This window comes from Gigantopelta aegis, chromosome 8 (assembly GCF_016097555.1).
Source record: "Gigantopelta aegis isolate Gae_Host chromosome 8, Gae_host_genome, whole genome shotgun sequence".
Lineage (NCBI taxonomy): Eukaryota > Metazoa > Mollusca > Gastropoda > Neomphalida > Peltospiridae > Gigantopelta > Gigantopelta aegis.
This window is the reverse complement of record NC_054706.1, coordinates 62,281,955-62,299,018: the sequence shown is the minus strand read 5'-3', so window position 1 is coordinate 62,299,018 and position 17,064 is coordinate 62,281,955. Positions and strand designations below refer to the sequence as shown.

General features: G+C 34.3%; 1 protein-coding gene across 1 annotated transcript in view; it reads left to right on the top strand.

Annotated features, from left to right (window-relative positions):
- Nucleotides 1–451: 451 nt before the first annotated feature.
- The window catches only part of LOC121378764 (protein CLEC16A-like), a 68,488-nt gene continuing 51,875 nt past the window's right edge, over nt 452–17,064 (top strand). Inside the window, exons 1-9 of the mRNA XM_041507066.1 lie at nt 452–630; nt 9,381–9,509; nt 10,358–10,491; nt 11,058–11,125; nt 11,577–11,657; nt 12,111–12,216; nt 13,175–13,298; nt 15,152–15,341; nt 16,913–16,963. Of these exons, the coding sequence (XP_041363000.1) occupies nt 554–630; nt 9,381–9,509; nt 10,358–10,491; nt 11,058–11,125; nt 11,577–11,657; nt 12,111–12,216; nt 13,175–13,298; nt 15,152–15,341; nt 16,913–16,963 (960 nt within the window). The 5' untranslated portion in view covers nt 452–553. The remainder of the gene's footprint in view (nt 631–9,380; nt 9,510–10,357; nt 10,492–11,057; nt 11,126–11,576; nt 11,658–12,110; nt 12,217–13,174; nt 13,299–15,151; nt 15,342–16,912; nt 16,964–17,064) is intronic.

The window sequence follows — 17,064 nt, the reverse complement described above, 5'->3', positions numbered from 1 at the left end:
TTTAGGTACAAATCAAATGTATATATTGTCATATAATACCTTGTTGGGTCAATAATTAGGTCAACCATCTGTGAGAGAGCGCATTTAAATGATAGAACAGTCGATTTTCAGCTAGACGATTTATCTCATTCCCAGAATTGTCTTAAAAATATGAATGACAGAACTGTATTTCTGAGAAATATACTAGGTGCATAAAACATTTATTTACGTGGTCCGTATGAACCGTATATGATACATGATACATATATTCTTTGAAGAAAAATATGTACATTACATAATATGTCCTTTAATTATGTTGCCGTAGCTCTTTTTATTTGTTTTCAACACAAAATATGGTTCAACACAAGGCATTTTCAGCAGAATAACATGATCTAATGCCAGATTATGTGGGTTGTGTTTGTGGTCCACGTCTTTAGGTAGAATTTACACCAAACGACAAGCAATGGACGACTTGTTGACGAGTGGGGGTGTTTGACAGCAATTAAAACCGTTTAGTTGTATTAATCTCAAAGACTGGACTTAAGAACACTTCTTTTTATTCCCTAGAAACATAATGTTTCAACGACCGCGGAGTTGGTTTTCTCAAGCGATATGGAAACCGAAAAATTTACATTCCTTGGAACATCTCAAGTAAGACATCAAAATTCGGAAAATATTTTTCCTTCCCATCGACCATAACATTGTTGTTTCTAAATTAGGGACCGCGGACACTTTTTAAATATGACAAGAATGACATTGATTGTTTGTTATACTGAAGAAATACCTTTAAAAGAATTTAAAAAAAACAAAAAAAATTCAATTAGCCCTGACCCCCCCCAAAAAAAAAATTGTAATCAGGGTAGGTAATTCCGTTTTGCAAAAAAAAGAAAAAAGATTGGCACACTCAAAATTGTAGGAATGTATTCATTATTTTCCAGTAACATTTTGTCCTACATCCGTTAATTATAAAGATGTGGTTATAGGGATTTTTTTTTATGTGATTCCCTAGCCCGAGTACTCTGACTGTAAGAGAGCTAGACTGACATTTGGACATAAACACGCTCTCATTACAGTCAGAGACCAACCTATGTCTTTTTTTGGCAATTCCTGACTACCAAACGGTAGGCAACGAGTCCCGCTCTAATACCACAACAATCCTATGTTTGATGTCAAATACCTTTACATCAATCATTTTCGAGTTAAGTGATACAAAAAAATCCACATATTAATCACTAATACACTTACTACAGAAAGAAACCCGACAGCACCCACATTCAGCTACGCTTCGTGACACTCCGTCGCAACAATTGCAAAGCTCAGCGATCTATTTCGAGACGTAGACCACGTGATCGCGCACTGGGCGATTCCGCCTTGTGCAGCAGTTACAGGGGCCGTCTCATATAAAGCGAAGTTACAACATGGAAGAGTTGGCTAATGCCGTTTTGGATGAATTTGGATTTCATTACGTCATTAAACCAAAACAATTACACATTATTGATTCCATTTTGAATTTGAAGGATACATTTGGGGTGTTATCGACAGGATACGGCAAAAGTATGTGCTACGTACTGCCTCCTCTTATGAGACGACCCCTGTAACTGCTGCACAAGGCGGAATCGCCCAGTCTCGAAATAGATCGCAGAGCTTTGTAATTGTTGCGACGGAGTGTCACGAAGCGTAGCTGAATGTGGGTGCTGTCGGGTTTCTTTCTGTAGTATGTGTATTAGTGATTAATATGTGGATTTTTTGGTATCACTTAACTCGAAAATGATTGATGTAAAGGTATTTGACGTCAAACATAGGATTGTTGTGGTATTAGAGCGGGACTCGTTGCCTACCGTTTAGTAGTCAGGAATTGCCAAAAAAAGACATAGGTTGGTCTCTGACTGTAATGAGAGCGTGTTTATGTCCAAATGTCCGTCTAGCTCTCTTACAGTCAGAGTACTCGGGCTAGTGATTCCCTAACAACAGATGTGACAGGGCCACAATAAATGTATTCATAATAACAAATCATTGAAAATGTAAACAAATATCCTCCATCTTGGATTGTAGTAAACGGATCGTAGTCATAACGGCCCCAGTACTAAACGGCCAAAGTTAAAAAGTCATAACGGCCCTTGAAAAAAGTCAAGACGGCCTTAGATTTATATTTCAAAAATGTATTTTATTTACACAAGTGTCGAGAAATGCAGGAGAGTCTTGATGCGTCCTTCAAAATAAGGATGTGTGTTGATCATGACGGTATCAAAGATCGGTCTATCGGTCTTTTCAAGTACAAGGTCAATTGGTGGTCTTAATTATATTAGTAAATTGGGGAACAGGCCCGTTGTGGCCCCCGGGTGAGCAGCGCCACTAGGAACTCGTTCAGACGATATGCACTCACCCGAAAATCCTAGATGGTCCACTACCCCCACCCCCCACCCCTTCCCTTTTTGTGATTGAATTATTAAAATAATGAATTACAGGGCGGGCACGCACGACACCCGACGAGTAGCACCACATGGAACTCGTCCGGGGGGTACGGCCGGGTCGGTCTATCAGTGTTGTTAACTAAAATGTTAATTGGTGGTCTTAATTACAATAGTAAATTGCGTTGTGTAGGTTAATAAATTGTTACCAGTGATTCCTTTGTTTTGGTTGTTTTTATACATATTTTTGAACTGCCTGTGATATAGGCTGTATTGATTACTAATTATTACTAATGGGAATTAATTTAACGTGATAGTACCTATTGGCCGTTCTGACCATTTCTTTTGGCCGTTTTGACTTTTTTCTTTGGCTGTTTTGACTTGCATGTTCAGGGCCGTTTCATCATCTCGCACATGTCAACAAGGTAACAAAGGTGTGAATAGCCAGTCCCAATTAATTAAAAGGCTAATATAACTGAAGTACAACCCCAGTCATGTTTAGAATTACTCTGTTTGTCTTATTTATCTATTGTCTTCTAATTTAATGTCTCGCTTAGTTGTGATAGGGATGTTGACAATCGGGGAACGCAATAACAGAGCGGGCTTAACCTGTTTAATTTGTGTAGCAGCTTGGATAACGTTTCACATCTGTACAAGATCATACTTTTTTTGGTCTAGATATCAATTAAAAAGTTAATTCTTGCCAATATATTTGTTGATATCTGTCTGGCAATGGATATATTGCCCTGTAGGCTACTTAAGCAACTGACATCACCGTTCCTGGTGACAATTCACTACCGAATACGCTGAACAAGACCATACATTATCGTGTTACATTGTATTATGCATTAAATTCTTTTGTTTTGGGTGGTTAAAGAGAGGAGTTTGTTAAATTACATACCCACCTAATTTATTAATTTATGTTTGAAATTTCATTCACCACTACAGGTCGAGATAAATTTTCACTAACTAATACTTATACTAATAATACTGAATTTTTTTTTATACTCATGTACATAAAAAAGGAGCAGAAAACAGGTCAGCTGGGTTTTTTTAGGTACTATAGGGGTTGGGTTCCTTGAAACATTGTTTTTCAGGCTTATATAAAGTCTGTTTTGGACTATTGCTTTATTTTGGTGGGCTAGTGAAATTTACAAACCCACTAGGCCTGTGGCTAGTGACTTTTAAAAAAGATTGTCATACCCTGATATATTTAAAATTTCATTGGCCTTACTCTTTTACACAAGTTGGGACTAAAAATTATTTTTAAAACGGTCAATAATTCTCGGCTTCAAAAGCTTGAAATTTGAATAATCTATTGCCATTCTTTGTTCTACAGATGATTAGGCATTCAGGGTATAATCTAGACGTTTTAACTATATATATATTTAAGGGTCCCTTTTTGGTGAATTTGGGAGGAAAATAATGTTTCAAATAGAGAAAAAAAGGGATTCTCAAGAATATAACCAATACCAATACACTGATCAAATTAGTGTTCTAGTTTTATATATTTTCATCATGGATGCATTTAAATTATGTACACACGAATGCGTAATAGTACTAATTAATATATGTACTTCATCCATATCCTTTAATTCATGTGGGACAGTTTTGTATTATTTACATGGTAAAAGTTCAGTAACATTATTACTTGACACTGTTCAAACTGGAAAATAGAAAATGGTAAAAACAACTGGATTTAAAAAAAAAAGGGGAAATGGAATTTGCCAAAATCTGAAACAGAAAGTCATGTATTACTTAATTTACTGGGTAAGTGCTGTAATGTAATTAATTAATTAAAATCACCATAAATCTGTGTCAGATTTGTTTCTTCTCCTTTTCCCCCTTGTATATATACATATCATATACATATATGTATGTACAATATATACAGCCAGTGCTCCATAACTGGTTTACATTATAACAAAGGCCAAGTTATATCTATAGTGTGCATTGTATTATCCTGTCTGGGAGTATAATGCTTTAAATATAAAAGATCTCATGGCTATTTGGCAGCTGCTAATCTGGAAAACAAATAGTGACTATATATATGCATGGTGGCTGTGGGGTTTGTCTCATTATGTGTGGTCCTTAACAATATATATTTCCGATGACATATATATATATACACATACACACACACACATTGTTAAACTGTATTTAAAATGTGATGAGTGAGTCGTTAAATAATACATTGCTTCTTTCCTACACATGTACATGTATGTATGTACGTTTTTAGGGGAAATGGTGTGTTTTTGTTATTTTAAACTCTAAACATTTTTCTTCTTTTTTTCTGTCAAAGCAAGCTACATGTAGATGGGTATTAAAAAGACTGACTGTCCTGAGTTTGCAGTCATAGTAAAAAAAACAACAACGTTTGGTTTGTTTAACAACACCACTAAAGCACATTGATTTATTAATCATTGGATGTGAAACATTTGGTAATTTTGACATATAGTCTTAGAGAGGAAACATGCTACATTTTTTCATTAGAAGTAAGGGATCTTTTATATATACACCATCTCACAAACAGGATAGCACATACCACAGGTTTTGATATACCAGTCATGGTGCACAGGCTAAAACAAGAAATAGCCCAATGGGCCCACCAACGGTGGTTATAAGATGTCTCTTTCTCTGAAGATAACAAAGTCTTTTTGGCAACTAAAATTACATATATTCATTATATTTTCTTATTTAGAATATAAGTGTCTGTATACATGTATATCCAATGTCTGTATATCTAATGTGTGACGGTTATGTGCTAATGTCTGTAGTGCTTAGTGATTTTTCATTTTACTTGGTAATATATATTTTCTCCTACATTTAAACAAAATTATTGGAAGTAAAATCTGGTTTGGGCCACTATGAACATTAGGACGACAACAAACACCTTGTAAATACAGATCTACTGGTTTACTGATATTCTAAACTGGAAAATATCTTTATGGTAATATATAATTTTTGGTCATAATAGATATCGGCTATTGGGTGTCAGATAAAGGTAAGTACATTAGTATGATTAATTGCAATAAAAATTGTATAATTATGTCATCAAAAAGTGTTTGTTAGTTGTGAACATGCTACAATGGTAACAAACTTAAGGGATAGTGCCTGTAAAAAGTAATTCCAGTGTAGTGGCTGGGATTACAACATGGGTGTGGTGATAAAAACAAGTGTAGCACACAAATAATGTGGATTAATTTAACATTCCTGACCATGTCATTTACTAACTAGCCACAGGTAGTTGCATTTAAGCTTCAAGTTATGTGAAATTCTTACAAACTTTACTCTGACATCAGGAAGTAATGAGAAACATTAATAAGAAAACATCTCCATCCACACGTACATGTACCCACCCACAGTAACTTAATACATTGATCATGTATATCTATGTATACAGGTCTGTAATTAAATGATGCTGTATTATAAATGACATGTACATGTACAAGGTACATTAATTAATGTAATCTTTACATTGTCATTGATACCTGTGCATATATAATATATATATATATATATATATATATATATATATATATATATATATATATATATATATATGCTGATCCAAAAAAGAAACTTCCTATTTTCAGATTTTCAGACATACACATGTATATACAGACATGTATGCTAAGTTTTTTTAATTGATTGTACTCACCGTGTCTGTAGTGGAACAAGGTGACAACGTGAAAGTTTATTTGCACGTGTAAGCATGACTCGACATGTTCCATGTCTTTTGAAGTGAAGGTTTTTTTAATCAGTTCATTGACTTTGTAGTCAATAAGAATAAAGTCTAAAATTTTGTAATTTATTGATAATTAAAAAAACACCAATTGATATGCCCAGAATACCAAGAAATTTATGTGAACACGTTTTCGGCATGCTTGATGCGGGTATGTCGATGAAAGAGGTTGGTAGAGCTGTTGGGAACGCTAGCCGTGCTATTTAGAATTTTAAGAAACTCTTTCATCAGACAGGACATACCAACATTTACAATGTCTAGACAGACGTGTAAGGTGTCAACCCAACTTGCCATCGAATGACGGTGAACTTCGACAAACATTAATTGAGGAATGGAACAATATTCCACAGACAGAAATCAACAAACTTGTCAGTTCCATACGGCGGTGATGCAACAGTCATCAATTCGAGAGGTGGCCATTCCCGATATTAATGTGTGTTTTTGTTTATGATCCCTACCACATATGATTTTATCAATAGATTCTTTCTGTTATAAAATTTGGCCCATATTACTTTTCCAAATAAATTCACCATAGAACACTCTTTCAATATAAATAATTTATTAAATTATAAAATATATTTTAGTTTGTTTTTAACCTTCCCAAATATATGCTGTTAAAGTTACCATAAGTTTCTTTTTGGGTTCAGTATATATATACTTTGTACTTTGTAGTTACATAATGTGACGCACATACATGTACAAACTACAATGTTCATTTGTGTGTAGCCCATAACAAGCCATACCACAGTAACATGTATATTTTGTAACTGATAATGTTTCTATTTTAATAAATATGTGTATCGTGTATCTGTCTTTAATCCATTGATTTAATGGTACCTATACCTGTAAATACACACCAGGGGCCTAGCATCCATATACGCAGGTACACAGCTGCATACCACCTGAAATTACAAAAAATGTTGGGGGGGGGGGGGGGGGCGGCCCACAGCCAATAGCGTTTTATTCCATTACTAAAAAAGTCTGCTTACCACCTGAAAATCCCAAGCTAGGCCCCTGCACAGGTACATGCATACATGTATGTACATGTGTATGTGGATGATTTACAAGAAAGGAAAAATCTTTTCTTCGTCTTATATTGGACAACATGTACTTGCAGGTTTTGTTTCTGTCAGGTCCATCTGTCGCCATGTACATTGTATAGTTTTAAAAACTTTTTTCTGAATACCTCAAGATATTGAGCTGAAATTGTGTGTATAGCTTTATCATATACAGTTTAGTTACAGATCGTGTTTGACGTTCATGGGGATTGGCCCATTAATGACAGAATTTTGGCCCTTGAACTTAGGTGATATGAAACATTTTTCAGCTCTGTAGGGGACATGGGTATGGCACTTTGAAATTGAATGCCAACACAGTCAACATGGGGATATTGGGGGGGGGGGGGGGGGGGGCTCCCCAGAATGAAAATGGGTTAAGTTTAATGTTAGGGTTAAGAAAATCATACATTAATGCTAAGAGTAATTAATTTTGGTTAACTTAAAACAACATTGCAAAACATTTGGGTGTGAAGCCACACAGTAATCAGTTTCAGGTTAACTTGACGGCACAGAACAATCAATTCCAGTCATCCTTATTTTATTGGATGGTATGTCCCTGGTGACCAGGTCATCACCATAGAGCAACCAATCACAAGACTCAAAAGTTATCTCCAACATATGTTGGAAGCTAGGAAGGAAATGTTTTATTTAACACTCAACACATTTTATTTACAGTTTTATAGTGTCGGGCATATGGTTATGGACCACACATATATGGAGATATGAAACCCACTGTCGCCACTTCATGGGCTACTCATTTTGACTAGCAGCTAGGGTTTGTTTTTATGCACCATCCCACAGACAGGATAGTACATACCACAGCCTTTGTTAACCATTTATGGAGTACTGGCTGGAACGAGAAATAGCCCAATTGGCCCACTGATGGGAATAGATCCTAGACCAATCCCATATCAAGCGAGCGCTTTACCACTGGGCCATGTCCCCCACCCCCACCCCCACCCCCACACATATATTAGAGACAATAATTATCTACATCACGTCATCTCTTACACAGGTATCTTCAGCAGACCTGTACAGAGGCCAGGATGAAATATACATGTACATGTAGCTTATTAGTACTAATTGTTAAGAACTGCAAGGCAAAAAAAAGGCCTATGAAAAGCTGTCCATTTTTTAGGCCTAGCAGGTGATATAGAAATTCACCTGCTAAAACCACCAAAAACAAAATTGTAGGTAATTGTTTTTTCAAGAGAAAGATGTTTGTATGATTATCTCCTCTGCGGTTTAGCTGTTAATTCTGTTATATTTGAATTCCATAATGCCTAAAATCCATCTCACAGGTAATAATTTTTCACACAGTATACCAAATCCTCATCTCACACCATGAGATCAAGTGCTATCTTTTTTTTTTATCCAGCAGGCAATATTTTTTTTGTTAGGACATATTTCTTTCTAGAAAATAACAGCAGGTCATATTTTACTTCCTATTCCGAGCTCTGGAACTTGACTGAATTACATGTGTGATCGGCTGCACCGAGTTGATATGTATCAGATATATATTAATTAAGGACCATGCTTTATATTATCCCAGCCATGGGGAAGTAAATATGATACCCATGTTGCTGATGATTAATATTACAATGAGAGCTAGATACATGTATAGCAGCCATGTGGTGGCAACAGATTTTTTTTTTCTCTCTAACAAAATATTACAATTATCATAAATGTACATTTGACTACCGTAATACGTTTGTGTGCATTTTAGCATGCAGGCATCTTCTAAACATTTTCAGTACATTTTGTACACAAATATATTAATACATGTATATTCATAAACATGTTTGTAAATTATACATGTACATGTATGTACTAATATGAAACAAAGTTAGTTTGTTTTGTTTAACAACACTACTAGGCACTAGAGCACATTGATTTATTAATCATCAGCTATTGGATGTCAAACATTTGACTTGTTATAGCCTTAGAGGAAACCCATTACATTTTTCCATTAGCAGCAAGGGATCTTTTATATGCACTTTCACGCAGATACTAAGAGAGAGGACAGTATGACATCATCGCTTTTGATATACCAGTCGTGGGGTATTGGTTGGGACTGGGGGAAAACCCAGTCAGAGAATGGGTTCATTAATATGAAATCTCATGATGATGATTAATATACATGTATGTACATGTATTACAAAATATAAAACATTTCCTTTTTGTTTTCAGGTTTCTTTATTCTGTTCTATGCAAGAACCAAACAGCATCAGAGCACAACCGAGGATTGCTCATCGAGACTTTGCGGTCGATGTCAGAGATTCTTATTTGGGGGGATCAAAATGACAGCTCGGTTTTTGAGTAAGTTGGAACATACATGTACTGGTATACATACTTTATATAAAATAAAAGCTGGTATTTTAATCCCTCTGTCATTTCAATCATGCTATAAATGTAGCAGTTATGTGTTGCTAATAACAATGGCTTTAATTGTGTTACATGTAGTTTCTACCAAATACAATGTATATGGTGTCACATGTATATATGTACATCACATGTACATGTACTTACAATCAAAAATTAAATTTTATAAACTTTCAACCATTCTAGATGTACAGTTGGACCTCATTACCACTGACTATGTTTGTCCCATAGTGACTGTTCTCATGTCATGTTTTCCATTGCAACACATTTCCCATGAGTTGTCTCCCTTATGTTAATCTTCTTTGACTAAATACATGTAGATGTGGGTATCCTGCCCTAGAATTAGTATAAATTTTATATCGTATCCAAAATAGAATATTCACAACAATTTTTACAAATTAATGCTTTCAATTATAATTATTTATGATCTTGTATTGAATATGAAGAATAGCAAAACAACACAAATCTAATCCCATAACTATGCACATGTATGTATGTATGAAGTTTAAGTAGACACTGATATTTCAGAAGTTTTCTTTTTCATCGTAGTTTCTGTGTTATTTATCTTCATATTTGCAGTATTTCTCTCTATACATGGACACATTTTCTATGAACTGAATTGTTTTGATCACTTAAAATTACCGTGACTACATATAGGTTTAACTGTGACCGTTTACATGTATTAAAACAATGTAATGAACACACCTAGTTATAATGTTTCATCCTGTAGATATTTTATAAATTTACACAATACATGTATACTTACAGTATGAATATATTTTCAGTTTTTTTTTGGAGAAGAACATGCTGTCATTCTTTCTGCGATACCTGCAGCAGAAATCTGGCAAATATCTGTGTGTTCAGTTGCTGCAGACTCTGAATATCCTCTTTGAAAACATCAGCAATGAAACTTCACTCTGTGAGTGTGTAATTTAGCAGTGGACACATTCAGTTTGGTATAAGTCTTGCTAAAAGATTAGTCAGTTAAACTTTTTTTAAAATATTTCACCGTCAACGCTTCATAGTGGCTAAAATTGTATTTTCATGTTCTACTGATTGGAGATGGCAGCCAATATAAATTGAAGAAGTGGGTTCATTAAAACCATTCATTCATTCACTCACTCATTCATTCATTCATTCATTCATCATTCATTCATACATTCTTTTGAAGAAGTGGGAAAACAAGAACTTGATAATCCATTGATGGTTGAGTTTGGTTTTAACATTGATGGGATAGGTACTACATAAATTCACCAATATACAAATTAAAAATATAAAATGTGCTTTAAGTCCTAATGTTTCATTCTGTTTGGTTGAGAGAAAATATATTTTACACATTTTCCAACACTTAATCAAATTACTAACCCTTGAATCTGGCATTACTGCACAGTTATATAAGACGTGTACGTTTATAATTTATTGATCAATATTTGTGTATATATGTATATACAAAAAGTTCATTAAAACATTATTTTGTCATTTCAGACTATTTGCTGTCTAACAACCATGTGAACTCTATAATTGTGCACAAGTTTGACTTCTCTGATGAAGAGGTAACTCATTTAAGTTATAATTAGTGTCTATTTATTGTATTGGATCTAATTACATTTTCTAATGTACGATATTAAATATATTGAAAATTACTTTTCATATTTAGTTACTTTACAGTCAGGATTTTTGTCAGAAAGAAAATGGGTTAGGTTTTGGGTTTGGGTTAAGAAAATCATAAGTCATTAATTTTGTCAGAGGTTAACTTTTAAAAAAAAAAATGCAAAAAAATGTGGGTATGGTGCCATACCTGTTTTACCCTCTAGCAGAAACCATGACAATTTTGACAAAGTAATTTCTTTTTTGTTACTTTTTTTTTTTAACACCTTTTATTTACCATGTTAAAAATATTGATAATTGTAATTCAACTTTGATGACTTCATACATGTAGTTTTAACAAAGTGATGTTGTTACCTTTTGGTTTTTAGTTCACTATTAACAATGCTTTCTTTTTAGGTCATGGCCTACTACATATCGTTTTTGAAGACCTTATCCCTCAAGTTAAACAGACATACCATTCACTTCTTCTACAATGAGGTTAGGCCTGTTAAAATTAATAGTTATTGTGTAAATGAAAGTACCAAAACAATCTGATAGAAACATATTGTAATATGTGTGATAAAAGATACCTGTATATTGTTTTATATTCAATAAACATTTATGTGTAAAACTGGATTTGAAAGAATAATAATTAAATGTTTAAAAATAATAAGCAAACATACATCAGTGATTTACGATTTTGATCTTCCTGTAGATTTTGAGAATTTCTGTAACATTTTAATAAAGTAATAACATGTTTTAATAGATCTATATTTAATAGCAAATGATAAAACAATGGTCTTTAAGATTGCAGTTGATGTAATGGAGAATACTACAAAAAGATGTGTTATTAAATCATTGGTTATTAGAAGAATGTTGACATTTTAAGAAATTAAATTATAGAAATACATGTAGATTACTTGTTGTTCATGCTCTATCTGTGTTTTGCAGCATACAAACGACTTTGCCCTGTACACTGAAGCAATCAAGTTCTTCAACCACTCTGAAAGCATGGTTAGGATTGCTGTGCGAACCATCACTTTAAATGTCTACAAAGGTATTGGTTTAACTAACCATGGTCTACATATTGACGTGCGGTTGGTCTTGGATTGATCCCTGTCGGTGGGCCCATTGGGATATTTCTCATTCCTGCCATTGCACTACGACTGGTATATCAAAGGCTGTGGTATGTGCTATCCTGTCAGTGGGATGGTGCATATAAAAAGATCCCTTGCTACTAATGGGGAAAATGTAGCGGGTTTCTTCTCTAAGACTATATGTCAAAATAACCAAATGTTTGACATCCATTGGCCGATTAATAAATCAATGTGCTCTAGTGGTGTCGTTAAACAAACATATTGACGTTGATTCTGTGTTATATTAATGGGTGCACAATTGCCATGTAAAGAGATGAAGGTGTGCTAAACTTGTAATTGCTTAACATGTTGGTAGGACTTTTGTCAGTGTACTATGTGTTATTTGAACAAAGCTCTAAGCCAGTTCAGGATCTGCAGGAGTATCCAAGAGCATACTAAAATCATTTTATCTATTGAAAGGTGTTTTCTGCCTTCAGAAATTGACTGGAATAAAGGTTCATGCTCATTGCCTGGACTAGCTCTGGATGAGCAGAACATTTCACCCATTGTATATATACATGTATATTAAACTTTAAAATTTGCAAAATCAATATTTATTTTTCAACAAAGTCTTAATCGTTACTGAAAGTGTTACACCAAATTAAAATATAAATTTTAAGATTTTAAAATTGTTGAATTGGTTGAGTGACAAGAGCTAACTTAGCTCTACATGACACAGTCACATTTACCATTAAATTATGATTTTGTTTATGAGCATTGAATTAGTATGGACGATTAAGTTGAAGGGAAGAAGATATTTGTTTTGACGAGGGCACATTAAATGAAACCATATTTTAACTTTAAAAACAGGATACACAGTTAGGTGCTTATAGGTGCTTATGTTACATGACTTAAGAGAATTGCATTTTGTTTTTATAGTTGAGGACAAGGCGATGTTGCGATACATTCGTGACCGCACTGCTGCTCCTTACTTCTCTAACCTGGTGTGGTTTATCGGTAACCACATTCTAGATCTCGACCTCTGTGTGCGCCACGATTCAGAGTAAGTGTAAACGTTTTCTCTTTTTCTGTTTGTTTTTAGTTGGGTGGGTGTTTTTTTTTTTCTTTATTATGCTAGCAGTCGGGATTTAGCTCAGTCTGTTGAGCGTTCGCTTGAGGTGCTTGTGTCGCAGGATCGAACCACCTCAAAGGATCCATTCAACTGATTGGGTTTTTTTCTCGTTCTAACCAGTGCACCACAACTTGTCAAAGGCCATGGTATGTGCTTTCCTATCTGGGAAAGTGCATATAAAAGATCCTTTTGCTGCATACGAAAAAAGTAGCGGGTTTCCTCTGTTGACTATGAGTCAGAAATATCAAATGTTTGACATGCAATAGCCGATGATTAATTAATCAATGTGCTCTAGTGTTGACATTAAACAAAACAACTTTTATTTTGTTAGCACTGTTTTTAAAAAGAATATTTATGGGTTGCAATTTGCTTTATAACAGCAGATGTTAATATACTGAAAACAAGTAGATACATGTAATTTATTTGCTTTACTACAGCAGATGTTAATATACTGAAAACAAGTAGATACATGTAATTTATTTGCTTTACTACAACAGATGTTAATACATGTATACTGAAAACAAGTAGATACATGTAATTTATTTGCTTTACTACAGCAGATGTTAATATACTGAAAACAAGTAGATACATGTAATTTATTTGCTTTACTACAGCAGATGTTAATATACTGAAATTTATTTGCTTTACTACAGCAGATGTTAATATACTGAAAACAAGTAGATACATGTGATTTATTTGCTCTACTACAGCAGATGTTAATATACTGAAAACAAGTAGATACATGTGATTTATTTGCTCTACTACAGCAGATGTTAATATACTGAAAACAAGTAGATACATGTGATTTATTTGCTCTACTACAGCAGATGTTAATATACTGAAAACAAGTAGATACATGTAATTTATTTGCTTTACTACAACAGATGTTAATACATGTATACTGAAAACAAGTAGACACATGTAATTTATTTGCTTTACTACAGCAGATGTTAATATACTGAAAACAAGTAGATACATGTAATTTATTTGCTTTACTACAACAGATGTTAATACATGTATGCTGAAAACAAGTAGATACATGTAATTTATTTGCTTTACTACAGCAGATGTTAATATACTGAAATTTATTTGCTTTACTACAGCAGATGTTAATATACTGAAAACAAGTAGATACATGTGATTTATTTGCTCTACTACAGCAGATGTTAATATACTGAAAACAAGTAGATACATGTGATTTATTTGCTCTACTACAGCAGATGTTAATATACTGAAAACAAGTAGATACATGTGATTTATTTGCTCTACTACAGCAGATGTTAATATACTGAAAACAAGTAGATACATGTGATCACAGAAATGAAGCAGCTATAGGCCAACCCATCCCCCGGGTCATGGCTAGCTCTGGGTGATCAGAACATTTCGCCAAATCAACATTTTAAACTTTAAAAATTGCAAAAACCCAGTTATTTTCTAATAAAATGACATTTATTACATGCAATTTATTCGCCAAATTAAAATAAAATTTGCCAATTTTTTTTGAAATTCTCAATTGGCGAATTTGGTGAGTGCCAGAGCTAGCTCTTCTTCTACAAAAATGTTTTTTGTAAATTTCAGTTTGGTTTGACATACAAAGAAAAGTGTTTTGAAAATAACACCTGGATCATGTACATTTACCTGAATACATTGTATTATATAATTATTCTGAATACATTGTATTATATAATTATTCTGAATACATTGTACATGTATTATATAATTATTCTGAATACATTGTATTATATAATTATTCTAAATACACTGTTTCATATATTATATTCCAGTCACCGGAGTCGCGACCTGCTGGCTGACCTGGTTGCTGAGCACCTGGATCACCTGCACTACCTGAACGACATCTTCAGTATCAGCCTGGACGGTCTCAACGAGGTCCTCACCGACCAGCTGCTGAACCGCCTGCTGATCCCGCTCTACGTATACTCACTCACCAAGAGGAAACGCATGTCCGATGTCGAGGTGAGCAGATGCTGCGTCTCTCTGTTGTTTCTTAAGATACCGATATCAGTTGAGTGCTCACTTGAGGTGCTTGCATCGCAGGATAGAAACATCTCGGTGGATCCATTCAGCTGATTGGGTTTTTTCTTGTTCGAACCAGTGCACCACAACTGGACAAAAAAAAAGAAAAGAAATGTTTTATTTAATGATGCATTCAACACATTTTATTTACGGTTATATGGTGAAGGATCACACAGATAATGAGAGAGGAAACCTGCTGTTGGCTCTTCATGGGCTACTCTTTTCGATTAGCAACAAGGGATCTTTTATATGCACCATCCCACAGATAGGGTAGTACATACCATGGCCTTTGATATACCAGTCGTGGTGCACTGGCTGGAACGAGAAATAGCCCAATGGGCCCACCGACAGGGATCGATCCCACACCGACCGTGCATCGAGTGAGCGCTGTATCACTGGGCTACTACAACTGGACAAAGGCTGTGGTATGTGTTTTCCTGTCTGTGGGAAAGTGCATATAAAAGATCCCTTGCTGCATTAGAAAAAATGTATCAGGTTTCCACTGAAGACTATGAGTCAGAACTACCAAATGTTTGACATCCAATAGCCGATGATTAATTAATCAATGTGCTCCAGTGGTGTCGTTAAACAAAACAAAACTTCTTGTTCTTACGATACTGATAGAAAAAACATAAGGGAACACATGGTGTTTGAGACCAAATTTAATTAACTTGTATGGTATAAAATACACAGATGTATTTTGGGATTGAATGTTGTCACTGTGGAACTGACTGCCAGTAACACAGATAACTTCCTAATGCAATGTATGAGGGTTTTTGGATGCAGTCAATATTTGCTGACGATAGTGATGGAAAGAAGAAAGTTGCTAAAATTCTTACACTCTAGTGCTCAATATGTGTAGTCTGAGTGGTTGCTATTGTCTAAAATAGAAATACTGGATGAATACTGGCAGTAGAAAATGTTCACTTAAAAATGAAAGTAAAAGTATAGGTGAAATTTATGTACATTACGAACCACCTACTGCTAAATCCTTTTATCATCCATTAAAGGCTTTTTTTAGGAGATATCGCTGGCACTATAATTTGCGATATCTCCTGCAATATTCTCCTAGGTGCTGTTATGTCACTGTGTATGTTTCAGCACTAAACTTATCATTAGTGACATCATGCTACTGTTGTTCTACTAGTTAATGAGTCTACTGCTACAAATATAACAAATATAGTGACATTTAACTCACATTTCTGACATTGTTTATAATTGTCGTAAATGAAAAGAATGATAATGAATGATAAAAAGAATACCCCCCCTCATGTCTTGGGATATCATAATTTGTCTTCATTTTAACATTTAGAAGTAGGTTAGAAGAAGAGTTACAGGAGGTAAAACATTATTTAAATAAACTATGGGCACGGTGTGTTTTGTATTTTGGGGGTTTGCTCTTTGTTTGTATATCGGTTGTTACAGATTGTAGTTAAAACTTGGAATGATTGGCTGGTTGACCTAGATTGAACACTGATCATAAGTGTTATAATTCTCTTCTTCTGTTTCAGGATGATCGGAAACACGTCAGCTCCGTTGTTGCCCTGTTCTTGTTATCTCAGGTATCAGCCTTTTTCTTTTCTGTTCAAACTTTAGTATTTGTCTTGTACATTCTGCACACACGTGTATTTTTAAAAGTTATTATTAAAATGTTTTTGGTCTT